This window comes from Silurus aristotelis, assembly GCF_946808225.1.
Source record: "Silurus aristotelis genome assembly, chromosome: 8".
NCBI lineage: Eukaryota > Metazoa > Chordata > Actinopteri > Siluriformes > Siluridae > Silurus > Silurus aristotelis.
Window position 1 is genome coordinate 507501 of NC_139581.1, and position 11802 is coordinate 519302.

An 11802-nucleotide genomic window follows, 5' to 3' on the forward strand; every position below is an offset into this window, starting at 1 on the left:
TCTCAGCTGTGTTTCTGTGGTCTGTACCGGAAACACACACTTTGTCCTGCTCACGTGTGAAATCGCTGACGTTTTTATAACTAGCACTATGAAGTCTTTAGATTTTTATGTACATCTTTAAAGATTTCTCTTAAAAGGAGAAAATCCTGCTGTTCATATCGAGGGAGTGAATGAATGAAGGATGAAAGGAATAAATTAAGTTATAAATAAATAAGTAACTTGTGATTTTTTTTAAATAAAGACGTATTAAAGTACGCTGAAATAAGTAGAACATCTTCAGCAAATTAAAGATTAAATGTAAAACACTTTTAAACACATCTGTATTACACAAATGGTCTCATAAATCTAATGTATTTAATTTGTGCAAATTGAATCAATTACTCAAATATAATAATAAAGTATAATAAAGTCTATTGCATTAGTTTGATTTATTCACTTTTTTTTTATTTAAACCAAGCAGAATTGTTTACTAACAAAAGAAAAGTGTTGATATTTACAAATGTTAATAATAAACAAACAGACTTTAGTGGGCATGTAGGTGAAGGGAACAGAGGTGATGAGGAGGTGATGAGGAGGTGATGGTCTTTAGGAGAGCAGCGATTAAGAGGATGAAGAGTGGAAAGTCGGTTGGACCAGATGACATACCGGTAGAAGCGTGGAGATGTTTAGGAGAGATGCAGTGGAGTTTTTAACCAGATTGTTTAACAGGATTCTGGAAGGTGAGAAGATGCCTGAGGAATGGAGAAGGAGTGTGCTGGTACCGATCTTGTGTGTGGACATGTATGAGGACAGTGTGACAGCAGTGAAGTGTGCAGTATGAACGACAGACTGGTTCAGGGTGAAGGTTGGTCTGCATCAAGGATCGGCTCTGGGCCCTTTCCTGTTTGTGATTTGTGGTGAGAGTAGGGAGCAGGTGGAGAAGATTCTGGAGAGGTGGAGGAAAAGAGGAAGAACAAGGCGGAGGTTTATGGATGTGGTGAGGGAAGACCTGCAGGTAGTTGGTATAAAGAGGCAGATGTAGAGGACAGGGGTGTGTGGAGACGGATGATTCACTGTGGAGTGAATGGGAGCAGCTGAAAGAAGAAGAAGAAAATACAATAATAAAAAAAAAAAAAGATAGATAGATATTAAGAATAAGAGAAGCAAATATTGAACCAAACCGAAATTGAACCAAACCGTGAGCGGAGTACCAAACCCTAGATTTTGTGTACCTTTAATTTACACCTCTAATACACACACACCCACACACACACACACACACACACACACACACACACACACACACACACTTCTGTATCTGCTTCTAAACGTTGTGGTTTTCTGTGCAGTATCCGGTTCCTCTGATCAGGAGAGCATGGGAACTCGGCCTGATGAACTCTCACATTCCTGAGAGCTGTGGTAAGTTCTCTCTCTGTCTCACACACACACACACACACACACACATGTAGGTATGCAGTGATGACTCTGGTGTTGGTGTACAGGAGGTCTGGGCTTGTCCAGCTTTGATGCGTGTCTGATCACAGAGGAGCTGGCGTACGGCTGCAGTGGGGTTCAGACCGCCATCGAGGCCAACTCTCTCGGCGTGAGCTCATCTTTATTCCCCTCATAATAAGAGTTCAGGACCATCGTGAGTAAAGGCAGTTAAGATTAGTCCTGTTTTTAGCAGATCTGGGTGTGACTCATTTAGGCCACACCCCCTCACCCCACCCATGTCTACCAGGCTCCTCCCCCAGGACCTGTAGATTATCTGTTTTTTCCTCTATGAATAAATTAACTTCTGCGCGTGGGTTAAATCCTCATGTTTTATAAATGTTCCAGGTTATTTGTCTGAGACGAGTTTAAAATAGATATATTTCTGTTCTCACAGCAAATGCCCGTCATTATCGCCGGGAACGAGGAGCAGAAGCAGAAATATTTGGGCAGAATGACTGAGGAGCCGCTAATGTGTGTAAGTATTTACTGTCCTGTGTGTTACATATGAATATTCATATTTTATTACTGCTTATTTATTCTTCTTATATATATATATATATATATATATATTACACTGTATATACAGAGTGGAACCTCGATATTTCATGACTGTTTATTTGGAACTGGACTGAGAGTAACTCACGAGTAACATTTTAAAACTGATTTTCTGAGTTTGTACTAATAAATTACATAAAAATGTTTAAAAACCTATTTTATTATAATTTTTTATTTAAAGTAATTAATAAACCATTTATAACAAGTAATCCACAATTTATGCTGAGTTTACAGTACAGTGCAATTGCCCTTGAAGAAGGAAACATGAAATGAAGTCAAAATGCACGCGAGCGGTCACAGAACCAAACCCCACGAGTACCGAGCTTACACTGTGTGTATAAATATGCAAAATATAGTGTGTGTGTGTGTGTGTGTGTGTGTGTGTGTGTGTGTGTGTGTGTGTGTGTGTGTGTGTGTGTGTGTGTGTGTGTGTGTGAGAAAGGCGTATTGTGTAACCGAACCCGGTGCAGGATCTGATGTGGCAGGAATAAAGACTCGTGCTGAGAAGAAAGGAGACGAGTATATCGTCAATGGACAGAAGATGTGGATCACCAACGGTGGAAAAGCAAACTGGTGTGTTCATTCACTCAGGACCTGAATTCATTCATGTGATTGACTGATTCCTGTGGTTTGGGTGAATTAAGTGATTCGGTGATTTAGGTGACTGAATGATTGAATGATTTGAGTGATTGAATGATTTGAGTGATTGAATGATTTGAGTGATTGAATGATTTGAGTGATTCTGTGATTTGAGTGATTCTGTGATTTGAGTGATTCTGTGATTTGAGTGATTGAATGATTTGAGTGATTCTGTGATTTGAATGATTTGAGTGATTGAATGATTTGAGTGATTCTGTGATTTAATGATTTGAGTGATTTAATGATTTGAGTGATTCTGTGATTGAATGATTTGAGTGATTTGAATGATTTTAGTATTCGAATGATTTGAGTGATTCTGTGATTGAATGATTTGAGTGATTGAATGATTTGAGTGATTGAATGATTTGAGTGATTGAATGATTTGAGTGATTGAATGATTTGAGTGATTCTGTGATTTGAGTGATTCTGTGATTTGAGTGATTGAATGATTTGAGTGATTCTGTGATTGAATGATTTGAGTGATTTAATGATTTGAGTGATTCTGTGATTGAATGATTTGAGTGATTTGAATGATTTTAGTATTCGAATGATTTGAGTGATTCTGTGATTGAATGATTTGAGTGATTGAATGATTTGAGTGATTGAATGATTTGAGTGATTGAATGATTTGAGTGATTCTGTGATTGAATGATTTGAGTGATTTAAATAATTTTAGTAATCAAATGATTTGAGTGATTTTGTGATTTAGAGGTATGGGAATAACTTCTGATCTACTGAAGAGTTTCGATTCTGCTCTATAAAATGGTTTGTTTTTAATTCCTGTGTTTTGCAGTAGACGTGTGAAGGGTTTTCAGTCTAATATAAAAGTCATGTTCATTTTTTTCCTGCGGTGCCTTTAAATAGTTTTGCACACTTGGTAAATATGAGTGGTGAAGGCTGTAAAAAACCCACATTTCAGTAGATCAGAGCTGGAGTCATGTGTTGGGGTCATAAATTCTCTAAAACTGCAGGAGATTATCACCGACATCACCACCATCTGTTTGGAATGAGAAAAAAAAAAAAGCTTCTACTCCCATCCAAAACCTAATTCCAGCATCTTCAGTTTCCCAGACACTACTGGAGCTTCAGAAGGGATCTGGTTCTATGGTCAGATGAAACCAAAATAGAGCTTTTTGGCACACTTCTTGGTATTTGTGCACACAGACAGCAAGCCATGTGTGAAGGTTCCTCATGTCCAGTTGAACAGTGGTGACTCTTTAATGTCCTGGGGCTGTTTTTCTACCGTGTGTGTGTGTGTGTGTGTGTGTGTGTGTGTGTGTGTGTGTGTGCAGGTATTTCCTGTTGACCCGTACTAACCCTGACCCTAAATGCCCGGCCAGTAAAGCTTTCACAGGCTTTATCGTGGACACAGACACACCAGGAGTTCAAATCGGCAGAAAGGTGAGAATTTTCATTCCCTGGATGTGACCTGCTGTGTATAAATAGATCACCGTATCATCACACATCACTGAGGGCATTCACAGTGTATCAGAGTTTAGCCTGGAGCTACCTTCTAATAATACACACCATGGCCAAAAGAATGTGGACACCTGACCATGAGATTGGTCTGTGCTTCTTTTTGAACATCCAATTCCACATTTAGTCAGCGTTCACATTCATCCTAAAGGTGTTTAATAGGCAAGAGATCTTCACATCTCCAACCTATCTGGAAAGCAGCTTTGTGCATAAGACATTGTCATGCTGGAACATGTTTTGGGTCTCCTAAGTTCAGTGTCCAGTGGGTGGGGCTAGCAGGGTGTAAAGGTGAGCTGGTGGGTGGGGCTAGCAGGGTGTAAAGGTGAGCTGGTGGGTGGGGCTAGCAGGGTATAAAGGTGAGCTGGTGGGTGGGGCTAGCAGGGTATAAAGGTGAGCTGGTGGGTGGGGCTAGCAGGGTGTAAAGGTGAGCTGGTGGGTGGGGCTAGCAGGGTATAAAGGTGAGCTGGTGGGTGGGGCTAGCAGGGTGTAAAGGTGAGCTGGTGGGTGGGGCTAGCAGGGTGTAAAGGTGAGCTGGTGGGTGGGGCTAGCAGGGTGTAAAGGTGAGCTGGTGGGTGGGGCTAGCAGGGTGTAAAGGTGAGCTGGTGGGTGGGGCTAGCAGGGTGTAAAGGTGAGCTGGTGGGTGGGGCTAGCAGGGTGTAAAGGTGAGCTGGTGGGTGGGGCTAGCAGGGTGTAAAGGTGAGCTGGTGGGTGGGGCTAGCAGGGTGTAAAGGTGAGCTGGTGGGTGGGGCTAGCAGGGTATAAAGGTGAGCTGGTGGGTGGGGCTAGCAGGGTGTAAAGGTGAGCTGGGTGTGACCTGCCGTGAACGAGTTGCTTTGCTATCTTGAAGATGTGAATGAGTTGAGTGTTTGTTCTCTGCATGGTGGTGTTTTTTCTGTGTGCAGGAGATGAATATGGGGCAGAGGTGCTCAGACACTCGCGGCATCACCTTCGAGGACGTCAGGATCCCTAAAGAGAACGTGCTGATCGGAGAGGGGGCGGGGTTTAAAATCGCTATGGGAGCCTTTGACAAGACACGCCCTCCTGTAAGGCTTCCTGCGTTCAGATGAATGTTTCTTGCACAGGATCTGGAGTGTGTTTGATGTATACTTTTATCTCCAGCATTGTTTTTCTATAAGTGAACATTTCCTGTAGGGGTTTAAGTCCATCAAAAGCTCCAGCTATGAGTATCTGCTGATCTTTACAGAATAGTAACAATATTCTACACTTTATATAAATATATATGTGTGTGTGTGTGTGTGTGTGTTCCAGGTTGCTGCAGGAGCGACTGGTCTCGCACAGAGGGCACTGGATGAAGCGATGAAATATTCATTAGAGAGAAAAACCTTTGGTCGCTTTATTGCTGAGGTACTGAACCTTCTGTAAATGTGAGGAAGGAGAGTGGGATGGTGCAGGTCGAGGAGAGGGGTGTGGAGGAGGAGGAAGAGGGTGTGGAGGAGGAGGAAGAGGGTGTGGAGGAGGAGGAAGAGGGTGTGGAGGAGGAGGAAGAGGGTGTGGAGGAGGAGGAAGAGGGTGTGGAGGGTGTGGAGGAGGAGGAAGAGGGTGTGGAGGAGGAGGAAGAGGGTGTGGAGGAGCAGGAGGAAGAGGGTGTGGAGGAGCAGGAGGAAGAGGGTGTGGAGGAGCGGAAGGAAGAGGGTGTGGAGAAGGAAGGGAGGAAGAGGGTGTGGAGGAGCGGAAGGAAGAGGGTGTGGAGAAGGAAGGGAGGAAGAGGGTGTGGAGGAGCGGAAGGAAGAGGGTGTGGAGAAGGAAGGAAGGAAGAGGGTGTGGAGAAGGAGGGAAGGAAGAGGGTGTGGAGAAGGAAGGAAGGAAGAGGGTGTGGAGAAGGAAGGAAGGAAGAGGGTGTGGAGAAGGAAGGGAGGAAGAGGGTGTGGAGAAGGAAGGGAGGAAGAGGGTGTGGAGAAGGAAGGGAGGAAGAGGGTGTGGAGGAGCAGGAGGAAGAGGGTGTGGAGAAGGAAGTAAGCAAGACGGTGTGGAGGTGGAGGAGGAAGAGGGTGTGGAGAAGGAAGGGAGGAAGAGGGTGTGGAGGAGCAGGAGGAAGAGGTTGTGGAGAAGGAAGGAAGCAAGGAAGGAAGGAAGAGGGTGTGGAGGAGCAGGAGGAAGAGGTTGTGGAGAAGGAAGGAAGGAAGAGGGTGTGGAGAAGGAAGGAAGGAAGAGGGTGTGGAGGTGGAGGAGGAAGATGGTGTGGAGAAGGAAGGAAAGAAGAGGGTGTGGAGGTGGAGGAGGAAGAGGGTGTGGAGAAGGAAGGAAGGAAGAGGGTGTGGAGAAGGAAGGAAGGAAGACGGTGTGGAGGTGGAGGAGGAAGATGGTGTGGAGAAGGAAGGAAGCAAGACGCTGTGGAGGTGGAGGAGGAAGAGGGTGTGGAGAAGGAAGAGGGTGTGGAGAAGGAAGGGAGGAAGAGGTTGTGGAGAAGGAAGGGAGGAAGAGGGTGTGGAGAAGGAAGGGAGGAAGAGGGTGTGGAGGAGCAGGAGGAAGAGGGTGTGGGGAAGAAAGGAAGGAAGAGGGTGTGGAGGTGGAGGAGGAAGAGGGTGTGGAGAAGGAAGGAAGGAAGGAAGGAAGAGGGTGTGGAGGAGCAGAAGGAAGAGGTTGTGGAGAAGGAAGGAAGGAAGAGGGTGTGGAGGAGCAGGAGGAAGAGGGTGTGGAGGAGCAGGAGGAAGGAAGGAAGAGGGTGTGGAGAAGGAAGGGAGGAAGAGGGTGTGGAGGTGGAGGAGGAAGAGGGTGTGGAGAAGGAAGGAAGGAAGATGGTGTGGAGAAGGAAGGAAGGAAGACGGTGTGGAGGTGGAGGAGGAAGATGGTGTGGAGAAGGAAGGAAGGAAGAGGGTGTGGAGGTGGAGGAGGAAGAGGGTGTGGAGAAGGAAGGAAGGAAGAGGGTGTGGAGGAGCAGGAGGAAGGAAGGAAGAGGGTGTGGAGAAGGAAGGAAGGAAGAGGGTGTGGAGAAGGAAGGAAGGAAGAGGGTGTGGAGAAGGAAGGAAGAGGGTGTGGAGAAGGAAGGGAGGAAGAGGGTGTGGAGGAGCAGGAGGAAGAGGGTGTGGAGGAGCAGGAGGAAGGAAGGAAGAGGGTGTGGAGAAGGAAGGGAGGAAGAGGGTGTGGAGGTGGAGGAGGAAGATGGTGTGGAGAAGGAAGGAAAGAAGAGGGTGTGGAGGTGGAGGAGGAAGAGGGTGTGGAGAAGGAAGGAAGGAAGAGGGTGTGGAGAAGGAAGGAAGGAAGACGGTGTGGAGGTGGAGGAAGAAGATGGTGTGGAGAAGGAAGGAAGGAAGAGGGTGTGGAGGTGGAGGAGGAAGAGGGTGTGGAGAAGGAAGGAAGGAAGAGGGTGTGGAGGAGCAGGAGGAAGGAAGGAAGAGGGTGTGGAGAAGGAAGGGAGGAAGATGGTGTGGAGGAGCAGGAGGAAGAGGGTGTGGAGAAGGAAAGAAAAGAGGGTGGTGTGGAGGAGGAGGAAGGGGGTGTGGAGGAGGAGGAGGTAGATGAGGAAGAAGCCATGTTTGTAATTGTTGGCTGTTCCCTTGGCTGCAGCACCAGGCTGTATCCTTCATGCTGGCTGAGATGGCGATGAAGGTGGAGCTAGCTCGGCTGGCCTATCAGAGAGCAGCGTGGGAAGTGGACGAGGGCAGGAGGAACACCTACTACGCCTCCATTGCTAAGGCCTACGCTGGAGACATCGCTAATCAGGTGGCGTGTGACGCGGTGCAGGTGTTCGGGGGAAACGGATTCAACAGTGAATATCCTGTGGAGAAACTGATGAGAGACGCCAAGATCTACCAGGTCCGTCAAGAACCTTCCAGAGCAACACCTCACTTTTCACCACCTCACCGCCTTCTGATTTCCTGCTGATATCACACACACACACACACACACACACACACACACACAAAATTTACAAATTCCTTGTTGTTCTCCTCAGATTTATGAAGGCACTGCTCAGATCCAGAGGCTCATCATATCTCGAGAACTTGTTGGCAAATACAAACAGTGAGAAGGTCCAGTGTGAAGATCTGGAGCTCCGTCCCCCAACAGCAGCACTTCAGAATTTAAAGAATACACGTGATTTATAAACATTGAACACGTTTCAGTGTGGAGTTCCTACAGTAACGCTGTAACAGCTGGAGATGTTCCTGTTCTCCTCTTCTGTCTGCACCTTTTATATCTTCATGATGTGTTTCAGTTCATTTCAGGAGTATCAGATATCTCACACACACACACACACACACACACACACACACACACACACACACACACTCTGCTCCTCCTCCTCGCTCCATCATCTTGATTATTTTCTGAACAATGAAAGTGTAAATGCTCTGGAACACATCTGGAGTTTTCTGTAGTTTATAATCAGCAGATCTTCCAATTATAATAAAGAACAAATGTTGTACAGTGGTGTTATTATTATTATTATTATTATTATTATTATTATTATTATACATGGATATTTGAATAATATTGATCCCACACTGGATCCAGCAGGCACGGACTCTGTCATGGACTCCAGCAGGCACGGACTCTACTGTTGTTCTTCTGGATCTGGTGTCTACAGCAGCTTAGATAATTAACTGTTAGAAAATTTTAATAATTTTTAACCGTGATCGTGAGGGATCTGACGAACATTTTGACCAAAGTTAACCGGGTTCTAGTGCCACCATCATTGGACCTCCGCCATCTTGAATTTTTGTCCACAAATCTCCACATTTCTGCCTGTTATCTTCAGGGTGAATCAACCCAGCCATTAGTGTTGCACAAGCCAGTGCACTCTTAGTGCAGGTCTCAGGCCTGGATAAAGGAGGTTTGTGTTATGAAGGACATCCAGCGTAAAACATGTACCAAATCAAATATACGGATCACAAATCAAAATTTCATAGCGGATCGGTCGAGGCCCGGGTTACCAACAACCACCACAGGTATCATTAACAACAGGGTAGGAACCAACAGGAAGATGTCTACAGAGACAGCAGGGAAAGGAGCAGTGGAGGAGAAGTGGAGGTTCAGGTTGGTACTTTAAATGTTGGTACTGTGACTGGTAAAGGGAAAGAGGGAGCTGATATGATGGAGAGGAGAAAGGTAGAGATGTTGTGTGTTCAGGAGACCAAGTGGAAAGGGAGTAAGAGCAGGAACATTGGAGGTGTTTAAACTGTTCTATTCAATTCAATTCATGTTTATTTGTATTGCGCTTTTAACAATGAACATTGTCTCAAAGCAGCTTTACACAGATAATGTGGTGATTAAACCTAAATATGTTCTTTGTAAGTAAGTTTGTCCCTGATGAGCAACTGTGGCAAGGAAAAACTCCCCGAGATGGCATAAGGAAGAAACCTTGAGAGGAACCAGAGGGAACCCATCCTCATCTGGGTTGCACCAAATGTCCATTTGAAGGAGATATACAATGCTGTGGGGTTCAGTGATGAGGATCAGAAGCAAACTGCACTCCCGAGTCAGTGCAGCAGACCGCCGACACCAACTACAGTCAAATCCATCCTCAAAGCACCCGTTCTACTCCGGAATTACATGAAACCACCCAAGGTGTTGATGAGAGACCGTCCCAAGCTGCACAGAAGTGTGAAGATCCACGGAGGGGAGAGGGGCAGGAACAGTGGTCACTGGAGCTTCAGGAGCATGTTTAACTCGACCGAGAGAGAGAACTGTTCTATCATGGTGTGGATGGAAAGAGAAATGGTGTAGGGGGGATTCTGAAGGAAGAGTACAGTAAGAGTGTAGTGGAGGTGAAGAGAGTTTCTGATAGGGTGATGATCGTGAAGCTTGAAGTTGAAGGCGTGATGATAAATGTCATCAGTGTTTATGATCCACAAGTTGGCTGTGAGATGGAGGAGAAGGAAAGATTCTGGAGTGAGTTAGATGAAGTGGTAGAAGGTGAACGTAGGAATGAAAGGTTCGTGATTGGGGCAGACTTTAATGGGCATGTAGGTGAAGGGAACAGAGGTGATGAGGAGGTGATGGTAGGTGTGGTTTTAAGGAGAGGAATGTGGAAGGGCAGATGGTGGTAGATTTTGCTAAAAGGATGGAAATGGCAGTGGTGAACACGTATTTTAAGAAGAAGGAGGATCATAGGGTGACGTATAAGAGTGGAGGAAGGTGCACACAGGTGGATTATGTTCTGTGTAGGAGATGCAACCTGAAGGAGATTGGAGACTGTAAGGTGTTGGCAGGGGACAGTGTAGCTAGACAGCATCAGATGGTGGTCTGTAGGATGGTTTTGGAGATGAAGAAGAAAGAGAAGAAAGAAGAATAAGATGGTGGAAACTGAAGGAGGAAGAGTGTAGTGTGAGGTTCAGGGAAGAGGTCAGACAGGAGCTCGGTGGTGGTGAAGAGGTGCTGGATGATTGTGGAACTACTGCAGAAGTGATGAGGGAGACAGTTAAAAAGGTACTTGGTGTAACATCTGGAAATAAAAAGGAAGACAAAGAGACGTAGTGGTGGAATGAGGAAGTGCAGGAGAGCAGAAGAAGAAAGAGGTTGGAGAAACAGAATTGGGATCGACAGAGTGATGAGAAAAGTAGGCAGGAGAACAAGGAGATGCAGCAGCAGATAAAGAGGGATGTGGTGAAAGCCAAGGAAATGATGAATGAGGGAAATGAGAGAGAGAGAAGGTTGGATGGTGTGGAGATGTGAATCAGGATGTAGATAGGATTAGTAAGGAGGAAGTGAGAGCAGCGATTAAGAGGATGAAGAATGGAAAGTCGGTTGGACCAGATGACATACCGGTAGAAGCGTGGAGATGTTTAGGAGAGATGCAGTGGAGTTTTTAACCAGGTTGTTTAACAGGATTTTGGAAGGTGAGAAGATGCCTGAGGAATGGAGAAGGAGTGTGCTGGTACCGATCTTTAAGAATAAGGGAGATGTGAAGTCTTGCAGTAACTACAGGGGAATTAAGTTGATCAGTCACACCATGAAGTTATGGGAAAGAGTAGTGGAAGCCAGGCTGAGAGAAGAGGTGACCATCTGTGAGCAACAGTATGGTTTCATGCCGAGGAAGAGCACCACAGATGCCTTATTTGCTTTGAGGATGTTGATGGAGAAGTATAGAGAAGGACAGAAGGAGCTGCATTGTGTATTTGTGGATTTAGAGAAAGCGTACGACAGACTGGTTCAAGGTGGAGGTTGGACTGCATCAAGGAGTCTCCCTGGACTATGATGCTTGCGGATGATGTGATTAGTGGTGAGAGTAGGGAGCAGGTGGAGAAGAGCTCGTTGGAGATGATGTTCCACTGCGCCCATTGCTGTTCGTGACCGGAGCTGCAGCCGCCACCGCTGCGATTTACTGGTGTAGTAAAGGAGGACATGGAGAGGAGAGAAGAACGGAGGAGGACACAAGTGCAGGTAGATCTGTCTCTCAGCAGGTGCTACGTTCACTTCTCTTCTCTCAGACACATGCAAGCAGTAGATTCAGTCCTGCAGCAGGATGATGAGATCTGGAGGAGAGTAGAGCTGGAGAACCTGGAGGACACAGAGGAGACAGTGGGAGGGGACTGGAAGGACTGAGAGAAACTCAGGAACTAACCAATATATATGTATATATACAGTAGTTCCTCTCAGTCCTTCCTGTCCCTATATATAAAGTTTTAAAGTTCAGGATGAGACCTGCTATTCAGGTGTGTGTTCCAGCCAAGAAGGAAAAAATTGGGGATTGTTCTGCTC

At 45.9% G+C, this 11802-nt stretch overlaps 1 protein-coding gene and 2 long non-coding RNA genes across 3 annotated transcripts in view; 2 read left to right on the plus strand and 1 right to left on the minus strand.

Moving 5' to 3' along the window:
- The window catches only part of LOC310729767, a 1109-nt gene extending 349 nt beyond the window's left edge, over positions 1 to 760 (minus strand). Inside the window, exons 1-2 of the long non-coding RNA XR_014534668.1 lie at positions 634 to 760; positions 1 to 14 (exon numbers count right to left, since the gene is read on the minus strand). The exon at positions 1 to 14 is cut by the window's left edge and continues 349 nt beyond it. This is a non-coding gene — a long non-coding RNA (uncharacterized lncRNA). The remainder of the gene's footprint in view (positions 15 to 633) is intronic.
- acadm (acyl-CoA dehydrogenase medium chain) overlaps positions 1 to 8527 on the plus strand; it is a 10426-nt gene extending 1899 nt beyond the window's left edge. The window contains exons 4-12 of the mRNA XM_083548057.1: positions 1329 to 1398; positions 1482 to 1582; positions 1868 to 1948; positions 2471 to 2601; positions 3960 to 4068; positions 5046 to 5186; positions 5413 to 5508; positions 7669 to 7917; positions 8057 to 8527. Coding sequence (XP_083404183.1) covers positions 1329 to 1398; positions 1482 to 1582; positions 1868 to 1948; positions 2471 to 2601; positions 3960 to 4068; positions 5046 to 5186; positions 5413 to 5508; positions 7669 to 7917; positions 8057 to 8128 — 1050 coding nt within the window. The 3' untranslated portion in view covers positions 8129 to 8527. The remainder of the gene's footprint in view (positions 1 to 1328; positions 1399 to 1481; positions 1583 to 1867; positions 1949 to 2470; positions 2602 to 3959; positions 4069 to 5045; positions 5187 to 5412; positions 5509 to 7668; positions 7918 to 8056) is intronic.
- On the plus strand, positions 2980 to 3648 carry LOC310729738. The gene is made up of 2 exons (XR_014534639.1): positions 2980 to 3087; positions 3361 to 3648. It is a non-coding gene; the product is annotated as an uncharacterized lncRNA (long non-coding RNA).
- Positions 8528 to 11802: the final 3275 nt, after the last annotated feature.